Below are 15298 nucleotides of genomic sequence, written 5' to 3'. Positions count from 1 at the left end.
GCCTTTGATTTTACATTTTCCCATGTAGCTCTATAGCGCAAAGGCAAATCGGTGCAGAAGCTTACTGTGTCCACTGAGCAATGCCTTTGTTCACAAGTGGAGGTTTATATGTTAAAACAATATGACCCGAAACCTCACAATATGAAAAAAAATCTGCCTTTAGATTGAGAGGCTGGCTGTTCAGCCCCAGCTCTGTTCAGTCCATACACTTCTTGTCTGTTGGCGGTGATTGACGGCCCGGTTTCATCAGTCAGCCACCGGACAGAGTGGAGAGTGAATGAAAAACGCAATAGCGACTCTGCGTATTCCGAAAAGCCCGGTTGCTACGGATGTTTTTCCAGGCGTGCAGTGAGAAATCTTTGGACTTTTTTATGCTCGCTTGTGCTATAAATGGAACACCCGAATGGAAGTGTCTGCCATTGCATATAATCCACTCCATTACCGGTTATATTGTGACCCGGAGTGCTGCTTTTGTCATTCTGTGGGCTGAACACACCGACCTCACCTTTGACATAATGCTAAACAAATTGTTAGCCAACTCCATGCTAAATCAATTGTCGTAAATATACATACAATCAGCTGACTGCCGCAGAACGTGCTTCAGTGCGTCTCCACAGTGTTTCTCTCATTCACTCGCACAGACCACAACCTCAAAGTACAGTATGTACAGAGAAGAATGCATTTGATTGAATTATTAAGCAAGGATAATGATGACTGTTGTAGGGCTTCACAGGACACGACCAGCTCTGGAAATGTGAATGCGGTGGAATGGAATTAGGTGGTATTTATAGGGTGAAGAGAGGAATGAATGAATGATGGTTTATTTTCATTACAAAGGAAGGAGCCTGAGGTGCTGCAGAAATCAAGATCTCAAACATGTAGCTTCAGTCGTCTCCCAAATCTTTATTTTGAAAGGAAAAGCTATATTTTGCAGGTAAATGTGTGTGTTTGGGAGAATTTTCAGTTCATTTTGAATACAATAATGTCTTTTTACTTGCAAAATGCGCTTTTTAAGTGATTGCTTTCTAAACAAACTGCATTACCCTTGAGGGAGGAGGTACACGATTGCAACTTTCCTGCCTCCGGGTTGGAGGCGCAATACACACCAATGGAATCACAAAGAAGAAGCTAACAGGCTAATGGGCAAAGCTAACTGCAGGCTAGCGCCACTATAGCAGTATTTTCAGCCAAGTTTGAGTGAAAAAAAGTATCTCCATTGTGTAATTGGATGTACAATGTCCCTCTGTCCCTTTGTCTTTTCTGTCAGCGTAGTATTTACTCTCACGGACAATTAATGAGTAAAAAAAAAACGCTACATGCTACGACACCTGCAGTGGCACATATGGCCTGTAGGGGCATGAGTTACTGCTTTGGTAATTATTGAATTATGTGTTTTTTCCTTAAAGCGGAGCAAAAGAGACACACCATGCAAACTTGACCTTTTGGGGCTTTTAAAAAAAAATCATTTTATCAAAAACATACTCGTGAGTAGTGTTTTGCGGAAGTAATTCTTGACTATGTTTTTTTTATACAAAGACATTATGTATATTTTTACAGGTAAATACTCAATATTGAGGTACCCTAACTTGTGTTTTTAAGCTTCATTTTACTGCAGAAGTTAAGGAGTAGATTGGCTTTGCTGTGAAAAAGGTTTGTAAGATATTTCACTGCAGTCATGGCCTCATTGTCGTCCTGCTCCTGCATGAACATTACTGCAGAATTTCCGAGTAAATTGGATTTTAAGTTCACAATACGGACCCAAAACACTATGCTTGAGCAAGTTTTAAATTTTACTCTATAGGATTTCTGTCTGCAGTCATGGCCTCAGTGTCATTTAATCAGCAGAAATTCAGAGCAAATAGGATTGACATTACTCAGCATTGACCAAAGGTGTTATTCTTGAACTGGCATAAAATATTTTACATGAAAGAGATGTAATTTACACTGTGGTCGATACGTTTTACTTAGTTCTAGCATTAACCATAAAGGTTTCAGCCCAGCTTCTAAGACAAATAACTCCCCTAAAATATTTAACCTTCAACACTACTCCAACAAATCTGCAACTCCATTGCCCTCTTGTTCCCGAAGAAAGAAATCGATCTGATCAGCGCGCCGCTCCCTCTTCATTCTCAGGTCGCGAGCCGTCGATATCCAGTGACACGCGGACGGACTCCTCCACGGACAGCTCCAGCCACAGGACGTCCCGCGCCCGGCCCCTGCACCAGTCCACGGGCAGCCACCTCAGCAGCGACTCCCAGGCCACCGTGGTGTGCAGCTATCAGACCGGGACTCCCCCGCCAGGCCCTGACACTGGAGGTGGGTGTCCGAGCACAGCAGAGTGAATGGGTGATCTTTGGTGGCGCTGGTGCGGAGGAGAAGGTGGAGTTTTTCTGCTGCTGCAACAGAACAGTGAGCCTGAAGAGCTGAAAATGCAGGAGAAATGATTTGTATGAATGATTACATGTTTGCCAGAAGGAGCAACAAATACCCATGTGATTATGTTTCAACTTCATGTCATAATCTATCAATGTAATACAGTTAGGGATGCACCGATACCAGTATTGGGCATCGGGCCGATACCACATGCTTGTACTCATACTCATTAATGAGGTCCCAATACCAGAAACCGATGCCACTTAACGTGTGCCCTGCGCTTCTACAGGACGCGGCTCTCCGCTGAGGAAAGAAAATAGCAACAAACTGGAGAATTCTTTTACATATTCAATATTCCACATAGAGCTGACTTTATGACGGATTACACTCCCTAAATCAAAGTCTGTGCTGGATTTAACCAGAGCTAAATGTTGTTGGTGTTGCAACGTGGAGTCTGCAGTGTTTTCAAGAGACAGGCTAATGTTGCTAACTAGCCGCTAGCAGTTCTGGCAATTCTTACGCTGTTTTATGCAGAGGGTGTTATTCATCTGAAGTTGCTATAAACACACGAGAAAATCTACACGGAGCTGTCGTAACACACATGTGTCCAGCAGAGGGCACTGACATAATGAGAGATCAGGATACAAACAACACATTGGCTAAAGTCCTATCAGGTTCATTATTTTTCATTTATTGAAAAAAGTATAAGAAGTTGAATAAGCGAAATAACGATGCACACACATGCACGTCCTTGGCTTGATATGGCAAAATATTTTTAGAAAATAATAGTCTTACTAAATACGAGTTTCAAATAGTCAAAATACACAATTTAGTGTAATGTGCAATAGGATAACGTTGCAGATTAAGTTCGAGTTATTGTTGGTGCGGACCGCTAACTCAATTCAGGCGTCTTATGTGGCCCCTGGTGGAAAATTAATTGCCCACCTCTGGACTAGATGGAAGTTGTCATTTGTATACTCGCTACTGCCACCTCAGGTCTTACGTGTAACTGCAGTTTCTATATTAAGCTCGTGCATGACGGCACTTCAGGCCAGAATTAACAAGTTTTTGAGTGACAGTGCAGGATTTTAGCTGCAGTTGTGGTGAATAGGTCTGAGCTCATTCTACACATTGGGACATGGCTGGAACATGTAGGGGGAGGAATATACATCATTTTAACATTTTTAAACTCCGTCTAGTCCTAATTTTAAACAGACTCTCAGAGCATTTTCATACCATTTCAGTATAAATATTGAAAGAAATGTTCCCTGGGAAAGGCTTGTGACCCACTGAAAAGGGTTCCGTGACCCACTTTTGGGTCTTAACCCACCAGTTGAGAACCACTGGGAAGGGAAAGTCAAACAAAAAGTACACAAAGCGAAGACAAGCTTTTGTTAAGTCTAATAGCGTTCATTTGTATGGCATGAAATCACGATGGACCTCACAAACTCAAAACACAGCTAGAAAGGAAGGATGTAAAATGTAAAATGATGCCACCGTTTGGACTATTTTGTGCAGATCCCCTTTATCACCCCAGTTACCACAGAAGAAACATTTAATTTAATATCGCAATGTTTTCCGTGACCAGATGAGTAATAATCTGCAACAACAGACGCCTGGAGTGCTGCCTATATGCTACAGAGGCGGGTATTTGCTGCATTGAACCCAGATGCAGGAGTTATTGTATTCATTTACAGTAGCCACTTTAGCTGCTGAACGGCCGCAGTGAGCAGGGGGAATACGCTGCTGCGGCACTTGTTGTTCGTGAACAAGCAAAAAGTCAATGTCCAACTTTTCCGCAGCTTTTCTGCTGCCTCCTCCTGCGCCGCAGTCCCCTCCGCTTAGACGCCTTGTTAGTGGTCACTCCGATATTCATCTGCACTGCTGCCCGCTGCCTAATTGCCCCCAAAGGGATAAATGAAAAAGCTTATTGCAGGGGTTTTTACAAGTACCACCTAAGAAGATGTTTGCCTTCCAAAATGGTGTCTTTAATATTAGAGCTCTGCGCCGAGATGCAATTTACACACAGTAATGCTTTTAGATTAAGCTCTATAATGTTGTGCTATTTTTTCATCACTTTGCTTGTGCATTTATCGCTGTTTGGGGAGCAGTTGTTGTTGTAAATGGTAGAGGTTTACAGTAAATGCAGTTCGGGCTTAAACCAGGAGTGGCAGGAACCAAACCTGGCATTAAATCTGCATTTCTTACAGTAATGGCATTGCTCAACTGCTTTTACTTCACATGTTTGTCAAATACCAGAAATTATGGTCTAAAACTGGTGGTTCAGGACCCAAAAGTGGGTCTCGGGACCTGTTTCAGTAGGTCACCAAAGTAATTTTCTTTATCATATTTGAATGGAAGTGCTATGATCAATGGACGTCTCCAGCTCGTCTCCATGGAGATGTTGACTTAAGGCAGCGAAATATGAGATTTAAATAGGTTAGGTCCTCATGCAAATCCATTTTTTGTTTACCCACTGCAAGATTGTAATTTTAAAGGAACAGGCCACCGTTTTTCCATACTGAGATATGTTCTTGCCTGAGCTTAGACGAGTTGATGCGTACCTGTCTCTTTGTGCCCGTGGAAGAGCCTGGTCGCTTCCAACTTCACCCCCGTTTGGAGCTATAGGAATATATTGGGAGAGGCTAAGTGGTAACAACATCTTTAGTCGTTTTGCGTGACTGAGGGCACACACAAAGACCAGACAGGTACGCATCAACTCGTCTAAGCTCAGGTAAGAACATATCTCAGTATGTAAAAATGGTGGCCGGTTCCTTTAACACTGTGTCATATCTGATCAAGAATAATAGTTGGCAAAACCAATCCTAGAAATGGTCTGAAACAGACTTTAAAGCTACCCTCGGCTACTCCATTTTGCCGGACCAGCATGGTTGCATTCCCACATTGCATCACTAGATGTGCCACCTTTGCAAACAGCGACAACCCCGCACTGCAGAGATCGCAGTTAGCAGCTACAGTTTACAAAAATATTGTAAAGTGATAAAAATCTGACCGACCTGCTCTGATGCGGCTGAAATCCTGATGAAATGTCCATTTGTTTAACAATCCAATGTACAAGGAGCCATCAGGTCTTTTTCCTCCAGCAGGCACTGGGGAGGCAGTGAGGCGTACTTATAGTCACTTATAGGGCCTTTAACCAGAGATATACCACAACTAAACCAGGGTAAACCAGCAATTAACCAGAATTTTGGACTAAGCTAGGACTAAACAAGTCCTGGAAAACAATACATACAACTGAAGTTCCTGTACCATAATCTGATTGTCCCGACTCGTAACAGTGTGCCCTGTCCCGCTCAGAGTCAGCAGTGGAGGCTCCGGCGCGCCCGCCCTCTCCTGCGGTGGGCGAGTACAGAGAGAGCGCGGTGTTCCTGCTCACATCCCGCCGCCCGCTCACCTCCTCCTCCTCGTCATCCCGTCCGCTGTCCTCCTCTTCGTCGTCCGGAGTCGGGGGCTGCGAGGGGGGCACCGGGGGGCCGCACTGGGAGGATGAGAGCACCAGCAGCGAGAGCAAGTCCAGGTACTGCAGAGCTCACACACGTGACATCGCCGAGAGACTCTTCTCAAAGGGAACATTCTGCTAACTTCTTTCCTCATAGAAGAAACACTGCAGGAGATTTTTGAGTAATCTTGCAGATTTAGTCACTCATCATTATCAAACTGGCATTAATTTAGGCCTGAACTAGCACCAGGTCACAGAAATGTCTCAGAGAGATAATCCTCTGGAGAAAAGGCGAGTCTTCAGGTTCGATTTCAGGGGAGTCTTCTTGGAGATTTTTTCCGTATTATCTCCACCAAGGTCTCTGAGTGGTCTCCAAGGTCTCAAGCAGTTGTGTCGGGAATACTGTTGTCAGGCTCCTCAACCTGTGAGACGATTCTGTGACGTCCCTGCAATATCTCCGAGACCTGTCGGAAACTAAGGAGATCTCAAAGAGACTCCATACGACTCTATGAGATCTCCTTGGTATCTCAGATGTCTCAATGTCTCAGAGATATTGCAGGGACTTCACAGAAACGTCTCAAAGGTTGAGGACAACAAATAGGGTTCACAACATTGCAACATCGAGCCTGTTTGTTTTCACCAAGACTACCCAGAGACCTGCCTTATTGCCAGGGGACATCTCAGAGACATCTCTGCAACTTGCGGCAACTCTGGTCTACAACTAGGCCAGTGAGATAGGCCCTGTTTGCACGCAATGCAAACTCTTTCCTGTGAGACAGGCCTTTTATTACACATTTATACACATGGGACTCATGCATGTCAACACACCATACCCGATTGCAGCAATGGGCTGATTTTCGACTAACAAACATACTATCATCCATCTTGGCCTATTGTACCTGTTTTAGTGAAAGTAAGGAAACCTACACAGACACAGGGAGAACATGCAAACTCCACACAGAAAGGCTTTGTCAAAAGAGTCTAAAGTTTACATCATATACAGTAAAATGTTCCTGTGCTTTATTAATTGTCATTACTATCGTTATTAGCGAGTTCAAATTTTGATGAAACCATGATCACTTCATATCTCTTCATATCTGGGAACACAGTTAGGCTGAGTTTTTGAAGGAGAAAATATACCTTTTAAACCCAACAGAAGTGGATCTGAACAGCGAGTCCCCAATAGTTGTGTCTCATATTCACTCTTTATAGATTAACTCAGCTGGTTTGCTGTGCCCAGTTACCAGAGGGTTCATTGTTCCTTTCCCCCTCTGACTCTAAGGGCAAAACCACATTTCCAAATGGGACACCCTGCACTACACTACACCACTCAGTAACTCGGGTTCATATAAATATTCTTTGTGAAATGGATAAAACCTTAAGCTGTGTTGAAATATTTAATACTATGACATAGGCTTTTAGTGTGTTACATTTAACCTTTTAGTCGTACATGGAGAACTGCATTCAGTATTTATGAGTAAACCGTATGCAATATTAAATCATGACAAACAGTGTTTAATCACATGTTTCCTAACACAGATCGCTTTCAGTTTAATCACAAGTGCATCACCGTGATGTTATAAAATCTGAAGCTCTGTCACGTCCGTTTGGTTCTAATGATGATGACGATTTCCCGTTGTGTGCAGCTCCTCTGGAAGCCGTTACCGGCCGACCTGGAGGCCACGGAGAGAGGCCCTGAACATCGACAGCATCTTCACCCGACAGAAAGCCTCGTCCGCGGGCTACAGCGCTCCCCCGGGCCCCCCTCTACCTCCAGAGCCCCAGGACTCGCCTTTCCCCGTCCCGGCCCCCGCTCCTCCTCCACAGCAGCAGCAGGGGGCGCCGGAGTCAGAGGGCAGGGAGGAGGCAGAGGCGGGGCAGGGCTGTGGGCAGGTGGGGCGGCGGACGATGGGACCCCCCGCCGCTCCGCCCCTGCCCCGCGCCGATCTGCCCCTCCGTGGAGTGGAGCACCAACCCCGGCTCATCCAGAGAATGGAGAGCGGCTACGAGAGCAGCGAGAGGAACAGCAGCAGCCCCGACCGGTCAGACAAACCCTCTGGAGTGTTAATTCACCGCTTTATGGCACTTATTTCTTTCATTTAGCTTCATTTAGTCACAATATTCATTAAAACGTGATTCAAATCCTCTTTTAATGGTGGCCAGAAACACAAGGCTTATAATACTGATAATTTGACCTATTTAGATGGATGACATCTGTTGTAAGTAATAGTTATCATTTTATTTCAGTGAAGCAGCGATTTTAATTACGAAATGTTGGACAGAAAAGTTATTTTTATTTGAATATTTAAGCTAAAGACAGGTTAGCGTCTAATGAGAAACTATAAACATCACAAAAATGGTCAAACTTGTCGATGATTGCTTGCATAATAGAAAAGGAAAAAAAAAAATGAGTATAAAAATTCTGCCCCAAGACCTGACTTAAAGGGGCTAGATGCAAGTTTGCCATTTTATACTCACTACTGCCACCTCAGGTCATATGTGTAACTGCACCTTCTATATTGACAGCAATTTGGACCTGAATTAACACCTTTTTGAGTGACAGTGCAGGATTTTAGAGGCAGTTGTGGTGAATAGGTCTACACACGCAACATTTTTAAACTCTGTATAGTCCCTTTAATTTTTGCTTGTCTTGTCCTGGTTCCTTGCGACAGGGAGGTAGGACAACAAAAGCGGGCTCTGATGTCAGGACCTTCATGGCGTTCGGTGCCCAAGTCCAAAAGCAGCGGTGCCATTTTACAGGAGCTGCCCCCCTCCGGCAGCGGGACGGCCACCAACACAGGTATGGGACGGTCAACAAAATCAATCAAAAAAAAAATGTTATTCCCGCAGTGTGCAATCATTTCCCCGTTTTGCTCTGGCTCTTTTGTGGCAGGCTCAGGGCGCAGTGAGCTGGACGAGCTGCAGGAGGAGGTAGTGAGGCGGGCCCGGCAGCAGGAGCAGCAGCGGCGCAGGGAGGCCGAGCGAGAGGCCGCTCTGGGATTCAACCCCAAACCCAGCAAGTACATGGACCTCGACCAGCTACAGCACCAGGGTACGAAACACGCCTAAACACCCGCCATGTCATCAGTATAGTCGTGTATTTTCCTGAATGAATCGGCCTCTACATTTTGATGTAACAAACTGATGTATATATTCATTGTCTTGTTGACTCCCTAAGATCCTGCTTTGGACCCCAGTGTAGTTTTCAATATTTTAGCAACTCTGCCACAACAATTCCTTGGCTAATCATAATAGGTGCCACCATTGGTGTCATTACTCTTAAAAAGTAACTTTGTTCATCTGTAGATACATACGAAATGAACAGTATATACTGTATGTGCAATAACAATAGCATGCACAGGATTTATCCATGATCCAAGAGTTTTTTTTTCAGTGTTGTCACAGAGGTTAGCACAAAGTGTATTTTTCTAATGTATTAGGCCTTACAGTGACTAGACCTTTTAAAAGTCAATTTTTCGCAGCTCCAACAATGACACATGAAGAAAAAGGACAGGCCCAGTACAAGCCGACTCTTAAGGTCAACTGAGCTTTTGTTTATTTAGCAAAACGTTTTGAATTTCCATCTCACTTTTCACTCGCAAAATGTAAAAGCGGTGCACATCTGTGACATTGCAGCTGGAGAAATGGACATTGGTTTTGTCATTGGGCTAATTCTTGACGCTTGTCTTGTTCAAATCTAGGGGTTTAAGGTCGTTTTCCGAGGTGTGTCGATCTGCCCCTCCGTCTGTGTTGTTTATTTGTCCGTTTACTCACTGTGTGCAACGCCAGTATGGGTTCCTGTTTGTCAAAATGGCGGTGATGATGAGTCAATTTGCTCTTACTCCAGAGACTATAGACTTTTAGATCTAGAAGGGAAATTGCTTGGTCTTTCAGAACTTGAAGAAACCACAAACAATGATGCTATTCTGTCTATTCCTTATTCTATTTACTGTCCTAGGTTCTTTTAAGATTGTTTTTAGAGCATTGTTGAGATTCTAAGAAAGAAAACTTGCAATGAATGAAAGAAGCACCAGAATATGCCCAGGGATATCAACCAGGCACAGCTATTGTTCTTTCTAGTAGTAGTAGTGGTTTGGGATTGGGCGATATGAGACTTTCATGCCACGACCAAAAATACAGTCAAGGACAAAAACAAGGTCCTGATTGATTTGGTCATAGAAGTAGCATTTGATGTATGAATAGTGGTAGAATCACTAATAGATACTCTAATAGTTGTTTGGGGTGGTGTGAATGGACTGTTTTTGCTTCATATCCAGTTAAGGGAATAACTATTTTGTGTGTCTATATTTTTGGGGTACAGAGAGTGAAAAGGGTCTCGCTAACACTTGATTCGGTAATATCTAAATCTGTGTTGCACAAGGTCAGAGAGGGAGTTTAATTTTTCAGGGTTCAAACTAGGGATGCACCGATACCACAAGCTTGTCCTCATACACTGCGTTCCAAATTATTATGCAAATGACATTTTTCTAAGATTTTCTAAATTGTCAACTCAAATGAGAGTCAGCATAATTTTTAAGTCTTTAACTGGTAGAGGATCATTTAAATGTGGTGGAAAAAAATTTCCTAGTGATAACAGTATTTTTTTCAAAAATAAATATAGTAAAAACCTCAAAATCCACTGTTCCAAGTTATTATGCAACTCATCGTTTCAATACATTTTAAAGCTTGTAATTAACTGAAAATGGTCATGTGTTGTATTTGTAGCATTAGGAGGTCATACTTACTGAAATCAGAAGCTATTTCAATCAAAAAAATATGAACAGGTCAAGTTATATTTTAACATAGGAGCCCTTGTGTGATAGCAGCTTCAAAATTCTTAAATCCATTAAAATTGTAAGTTTTTGGACAGTTTCTGCTTGGATTTCTTTGCAGGATGTCAGAATAGCCTCCCAGAGCTGCCGTTTGGATGAAAACTGCCTCCCACCCTCATAGAAGTTTTTTTTGTTGAGGCTCCAAATGTTCTCAACAGGGTTGAGGTCAGGGGAGGAGGGGGTCCACATCATGAGTTTCTCTCCTTTTATGCCCATAGCAGCCAGTGATGCAGAGGTATTCTTTACAGTATGACATGGTGCGTTGTTATGCATGAAGAGGATTTTGTTCGGGAAAGCACGGCTCTTCTTTTTGTAGGATAGAAGACAGTGGTCAGTCAGAAACTCCACATATTTTTCAAAGGTCATTTTCACACCTTCAGGGAGCCTAAAAGGGCCTAATGGGGCCGACCAGCTCTCTCACCATGATTCTGGCCCAAAACATGACTCTGCCACCTCCTTACTGACGTCACAGCCTTGTTGGGACATTGTGGTCATTCACCAACCATCCACTACTCCATTGATCTGACCATCCAGGGCTACACGGCGCTCATCAGTGAACAAGACTGTTTGAAAATGAGTCCTCATGTATTTTTGAGCCACTGCAGCCGTTTCTGTTCTTCAGCTTCAATTAACCGTTTAGGGGAGGCCCGGATAGAAGGTTTATGCACAACTGCAGCCTCTGGAGGGTCCTACACCTTGATGTTTGGGGGACTCCAGAGGCACCAGCAGCTTCAAATACCTGTATGCTGCTTTGTGGCATCTGTTCTCCTAATCTGATGTGTTTTTTTTGGCAGAAACCGTCCATATTGTGCCATTATCTGCACAAAATGGAGTGGGCTCTGAATCATCCACAAATCTCTTATCAGTATGATGAGTATGATCAGTACACTTAATTTTTCATGAAATATTGAAGGTTTTCATACCTAGACCAAGGCATTCAACTATTTCACGCTTTTCATCAGCAGAAAGTCCCTTTTTCTTTCCCATATTGCTTAAAAATGATGATCTGCATAATAAAGTGGAACACCCTTTTTCAGTAGTTTTTCCCTTAACTGGGCTTAACCTGAAAACTAATCATCCCAGGTCTCTGAGATTTATGTCAGTGATTCATAGAGCCCCAAGACACAATACCATCCATGAGTTTCATTATTATTATTATTTTTTTTACCTTTTTGACACAAAAATCCAATTTGCATAATAATTTGGAACGCAGTGTACAGTACTCGTACTCATTCATGAGGTCCCGATACCAGAAACCGATACCACTTGACTTGTGGCCGACGCTCCTACAGGACGCACCTCTCTCCGGTGAGGAGAGAAAATAGCAAGAAACTGGAGAATTCTTTAGTGAAATTACAACATTCCACATAAAGCTGACTTTATTACAGACAACACTCCCTAAATCAGAGTCTGTGCTGGATTTAACCAGAGCTAAATGTTGTTAGTGTTTTCAAGATACAGGCTAATGTTGCTAACTAGCCGCTAACTCATGGCTACCAGTTCTGGCGATTCTTGCTCCGTTTTTTGCCCAGGGGCTTATTCATCTGAAAAACTAACCCAGCGACTAAAAAGTACTCAGGAAATCCCAAATAAAGAGATACTGCATGTATCTCAATATGGACATATTGAGCGACAATGAGCTGTAGCGAAACAATCAAAATGCTGTAGCTACTGGATAAGTTGCTATAAACACACGAGAAAATCTACACAGAGCTGAAGTAAAGGCGAAAAGAGCATTTAGCTGCAGTAATAAGTAACCATCTCAATACTATTGTTAAATAAAAATAGAATAAAGCACAAGCATTGGGGAGCTTTTGGACATGAGCTGTTCTGTTTATGATGGACAGTGCAACATATATATACAAAATTTGAATAAAAATGGCATCTGTTCAATTCTGATATAACTTCTCTTAAAAGTGTAGCCTATACTTTACTCAAGGAAATGTAAATGAGTAAATTAACTAATTATGAACCAATCTGCTGTGAAAAAGTCAGTCTATAAACCGTCCATTCACTTCAAAATGTCTGTTGAAGAAAATGCCTTGTCCTGATATCGGTGTTCGGTATCGGCAAGTACTTAAATCAAAGTACTCGTATCGGTTTTCGAAAAAGTGGTGTCGGCGCATCCCTAGTTCAAACTTCGTTCACCTTGGGCTGCATATTGAAGGGTGTGCGGCTTGGAGGACTTACATTACTTATGGAGGTTAGAATTGTGTAGAATTATTTAACTCGCATTTGAAAGTACCATTTCTGGTGAGTCAACTCGGCAAGAAAAGAAAAGTGCCAATATGAGAGAAAAATGATGGGCTCTTGTTCACGTGGCGACCCTAGAAGGCAAAAGCAAAGATAGCAGTATAGTGGTAGTTCTATAGTCAGCCCCCCCGTGTCTCGCCATGCTTTGTTCCCATGACATTGCAGTTACACGGCTCCGTCCCGCGCTGTGCTTGCGTGTGTAAAACCACCCTCCGCCAAACCACCGTCGAGGCAGGTTTCCCCCCCTTCTACGGGCTCGGCTCCGGCTAAATCTATGCGAGGGGATTATGAGCCCCGTGTCCTCGGCGCGTCCTGAGCGGGAGCGCAGCCACTGACTATGCGCAGCCTGGCGAGCACGGCCAACCTTGACACGGTGGAAGGACGCCGCGCAAATGAACAGATGGCATCACTATCAGCGGCGCTTGCGTAACGGCCCCTTTTCGCTTTCCCACGTCCCATGTCGAGGGATTCCGACAATTTGTCTCAATTCTTGCAGAGTTTGCAGCCAATGACGACGACGGCGGCGGCAGAGCGGCCCATTCGATTCCGCCGGACGCGTTTTGGCACGCATTCGGCTGCTCTGACGCCGTCTCCTTTCTAAGCGTTTATAAACTGATTTCAAGGGATGCGTTCACAGAGCTTTTTGAAATGCCACTACAAATTGCACCACTAGATAGCGGCTATGGACATTACTAAACAATCCCCATGCATACCCTGCCTTTAATGGTATCTGACGTGTGTTGAAATGGATCCTTTTGGTGTATGACTAACAAATGTAATGCTTTTATGATAATATAAGTAGATGTTTTAACCAGAGAGTTGCAAAGTGGAGGATGAACTAAAATGACAATACACTGTAGGACTTTTATCAGAACTAACTTGATGAACTAGTGACACAAATGGACAACCTTTAGAGTTAAAGTTTAAAGGGATGTTTCAGGATTTTATGACATAGGGCCTCATTTTCTAGTTATCCAGAGTGTTGCTGATTTCTGGAGATATGTTTTTTTTGTAATTCATGCAGTTCTTATATTTGAAGAGTTTCGTGGCGCTAGGCTAGTGCAAGGCTAGCGCATTTCTATGGTATCAGCTAGCCTGCATTAGCTAGCCAGACTAACCATATAAATGTCTGTGTCGATAGAATAATTTTTGGAATATAGCTGACCTTGCATCACATGAATGATCACATTTTGAAAGACTATTTTCTAGCAGATCACTCCGCCACAGCGTAGCTTATACAACCACGAAGCTGATGCTGCTCAAATATAAGTTATTTTAAATGCAAAATGGTTAAAATTATTCTATCGACACAGACATTTATATGGTTAGTCTGGTGTTATAAGTGATTTGACTCAGGTGCACTGTGGAGTGCGTAAGACAGGCTAATGCAGGCTAGCTGATACCATACAAATGCGTTACTAGTGTTACATACTAGTGCGCTAGGCTTGCACTAGCCTAGCGCCACGAAAGTCTTCAAACATAAGAACTGCATAAATTACAAAAAAAAATATCTCCAGAAATCAGCAACACTCTGGATAACAATAGGAAATGAGGCCTTATGTCAAAAATCCTGAAATATCCTTTAAGTTCACTTTTAAGGGCTTATCTCTCTGACACAGGTACACAAGTAGACTAAATTGCCACAAGAAAAGCACTTAAATCTAGATAATTGTGCATCATCTTATGGAAATTGCCAATGAAATGCTTCGCCATAGGTTGGATACACGACTGTACAATCCCTTGCCAAATTATTGTAACTTTTTAATGTATTGTTTTTTTTTTTATTTCAAGACCATTTACGTTGTTGATTCTCACTGAAGGCCTTTATGAATGAAATGAACACATATTGAATTACGTTTTAAACAAAAGAAAAGGTGAGATCGATTCTTCCAAATAGCCGCCTTTTGCTTTGATTACTGCTTCATGCTGCAGTCACCAGAAATGGTTTTGACCATTTCAGTGGACTGCCTTAAGAAGCTCATTGAGAAAATGTTAATAAAGGGTGTCAAGATAAAGATGACATAATTTGAGTTATTTCACCCTTTTTTGATTCCTATAAACACTACAGCTCAAATGTCTGGGGTCACTTATAATGTCCTTGTTTTTTAGTCAAAATGTGACGAAACTGGTAACCCTTTTCGTCATATATGGACAAAATATATTTGGGTTGACCATACAAAACATCAACAAATCATAGCATGGCGCAAACACCGCATCAGGCATATTTTCTCATAAATTACTATTTATAAAACATACTTTTATGGAGCGACAATGATTTTCTCCAACAAAAAGTCAGTTATAGCTCCTTTAATGAGGATAACATTGAATTGATCAGAAATACAGTTTAAACATTGTTAAAGCAGTACTAAGTAACTCATGC

General features: G+C 42.7%; 1 protein-coding gene across 4 annotated transcripts in view; it reads left to right on the top strand.

Annotated features, from left to right (window-relative positions):
- The window catches only part of usp54b (ubiquitin specific peptidase 54b), a 134372-nt gene that overhangs the window by 96246 nt on the left and 22828 nt on the right, over window positions 1-15298 (top strand). For all 4 annotated transcript variants that reach the window (XR_013793899.1, XM_079577116.1, XM_079577117.1 and 1 more), the window contains 5 exons: window positions 2134-2316; window positions 5692-5911; window positions 7480-7875; window positions 8506-8633; window positions 8727-8885. Coding sequence is in view for 3 of the 4 variants with exons in the window: in XM_079577116.1 (XP_079433242.1) it covers window positions 2134-2316; window positions 5692-5911; window positions 7480-7875; window positions 8506-8633; window positions 8727-8885 (1086 nt within the window). In the remaining variant the exon portion in view is untranslated. The remainder of the gene's footprint in view (window positions 1-2133; window positions 2317-5691; window positions 5912-7479; window positions 7876-8505; window positions 8634-8726; window positions 8886-15298) is intronic.

The sequence above is a fragment of the Gobius niger genome (assembly GCF_951799975.1).
Source record: "Gobius niger genome assembly, chromosome: 19".
Taxonomy (NCBI): Eukaryota; Metazoa; Chordata; class Actinopteri; order Gobiiformes; family Gobiidae; genus Gobius; species Gobius niger.
The sequence above is the reverse complement of the archived record's forward strand: the minus strand, read 5'-3'. Positions and strand labels throughout refer to the sequence as shown.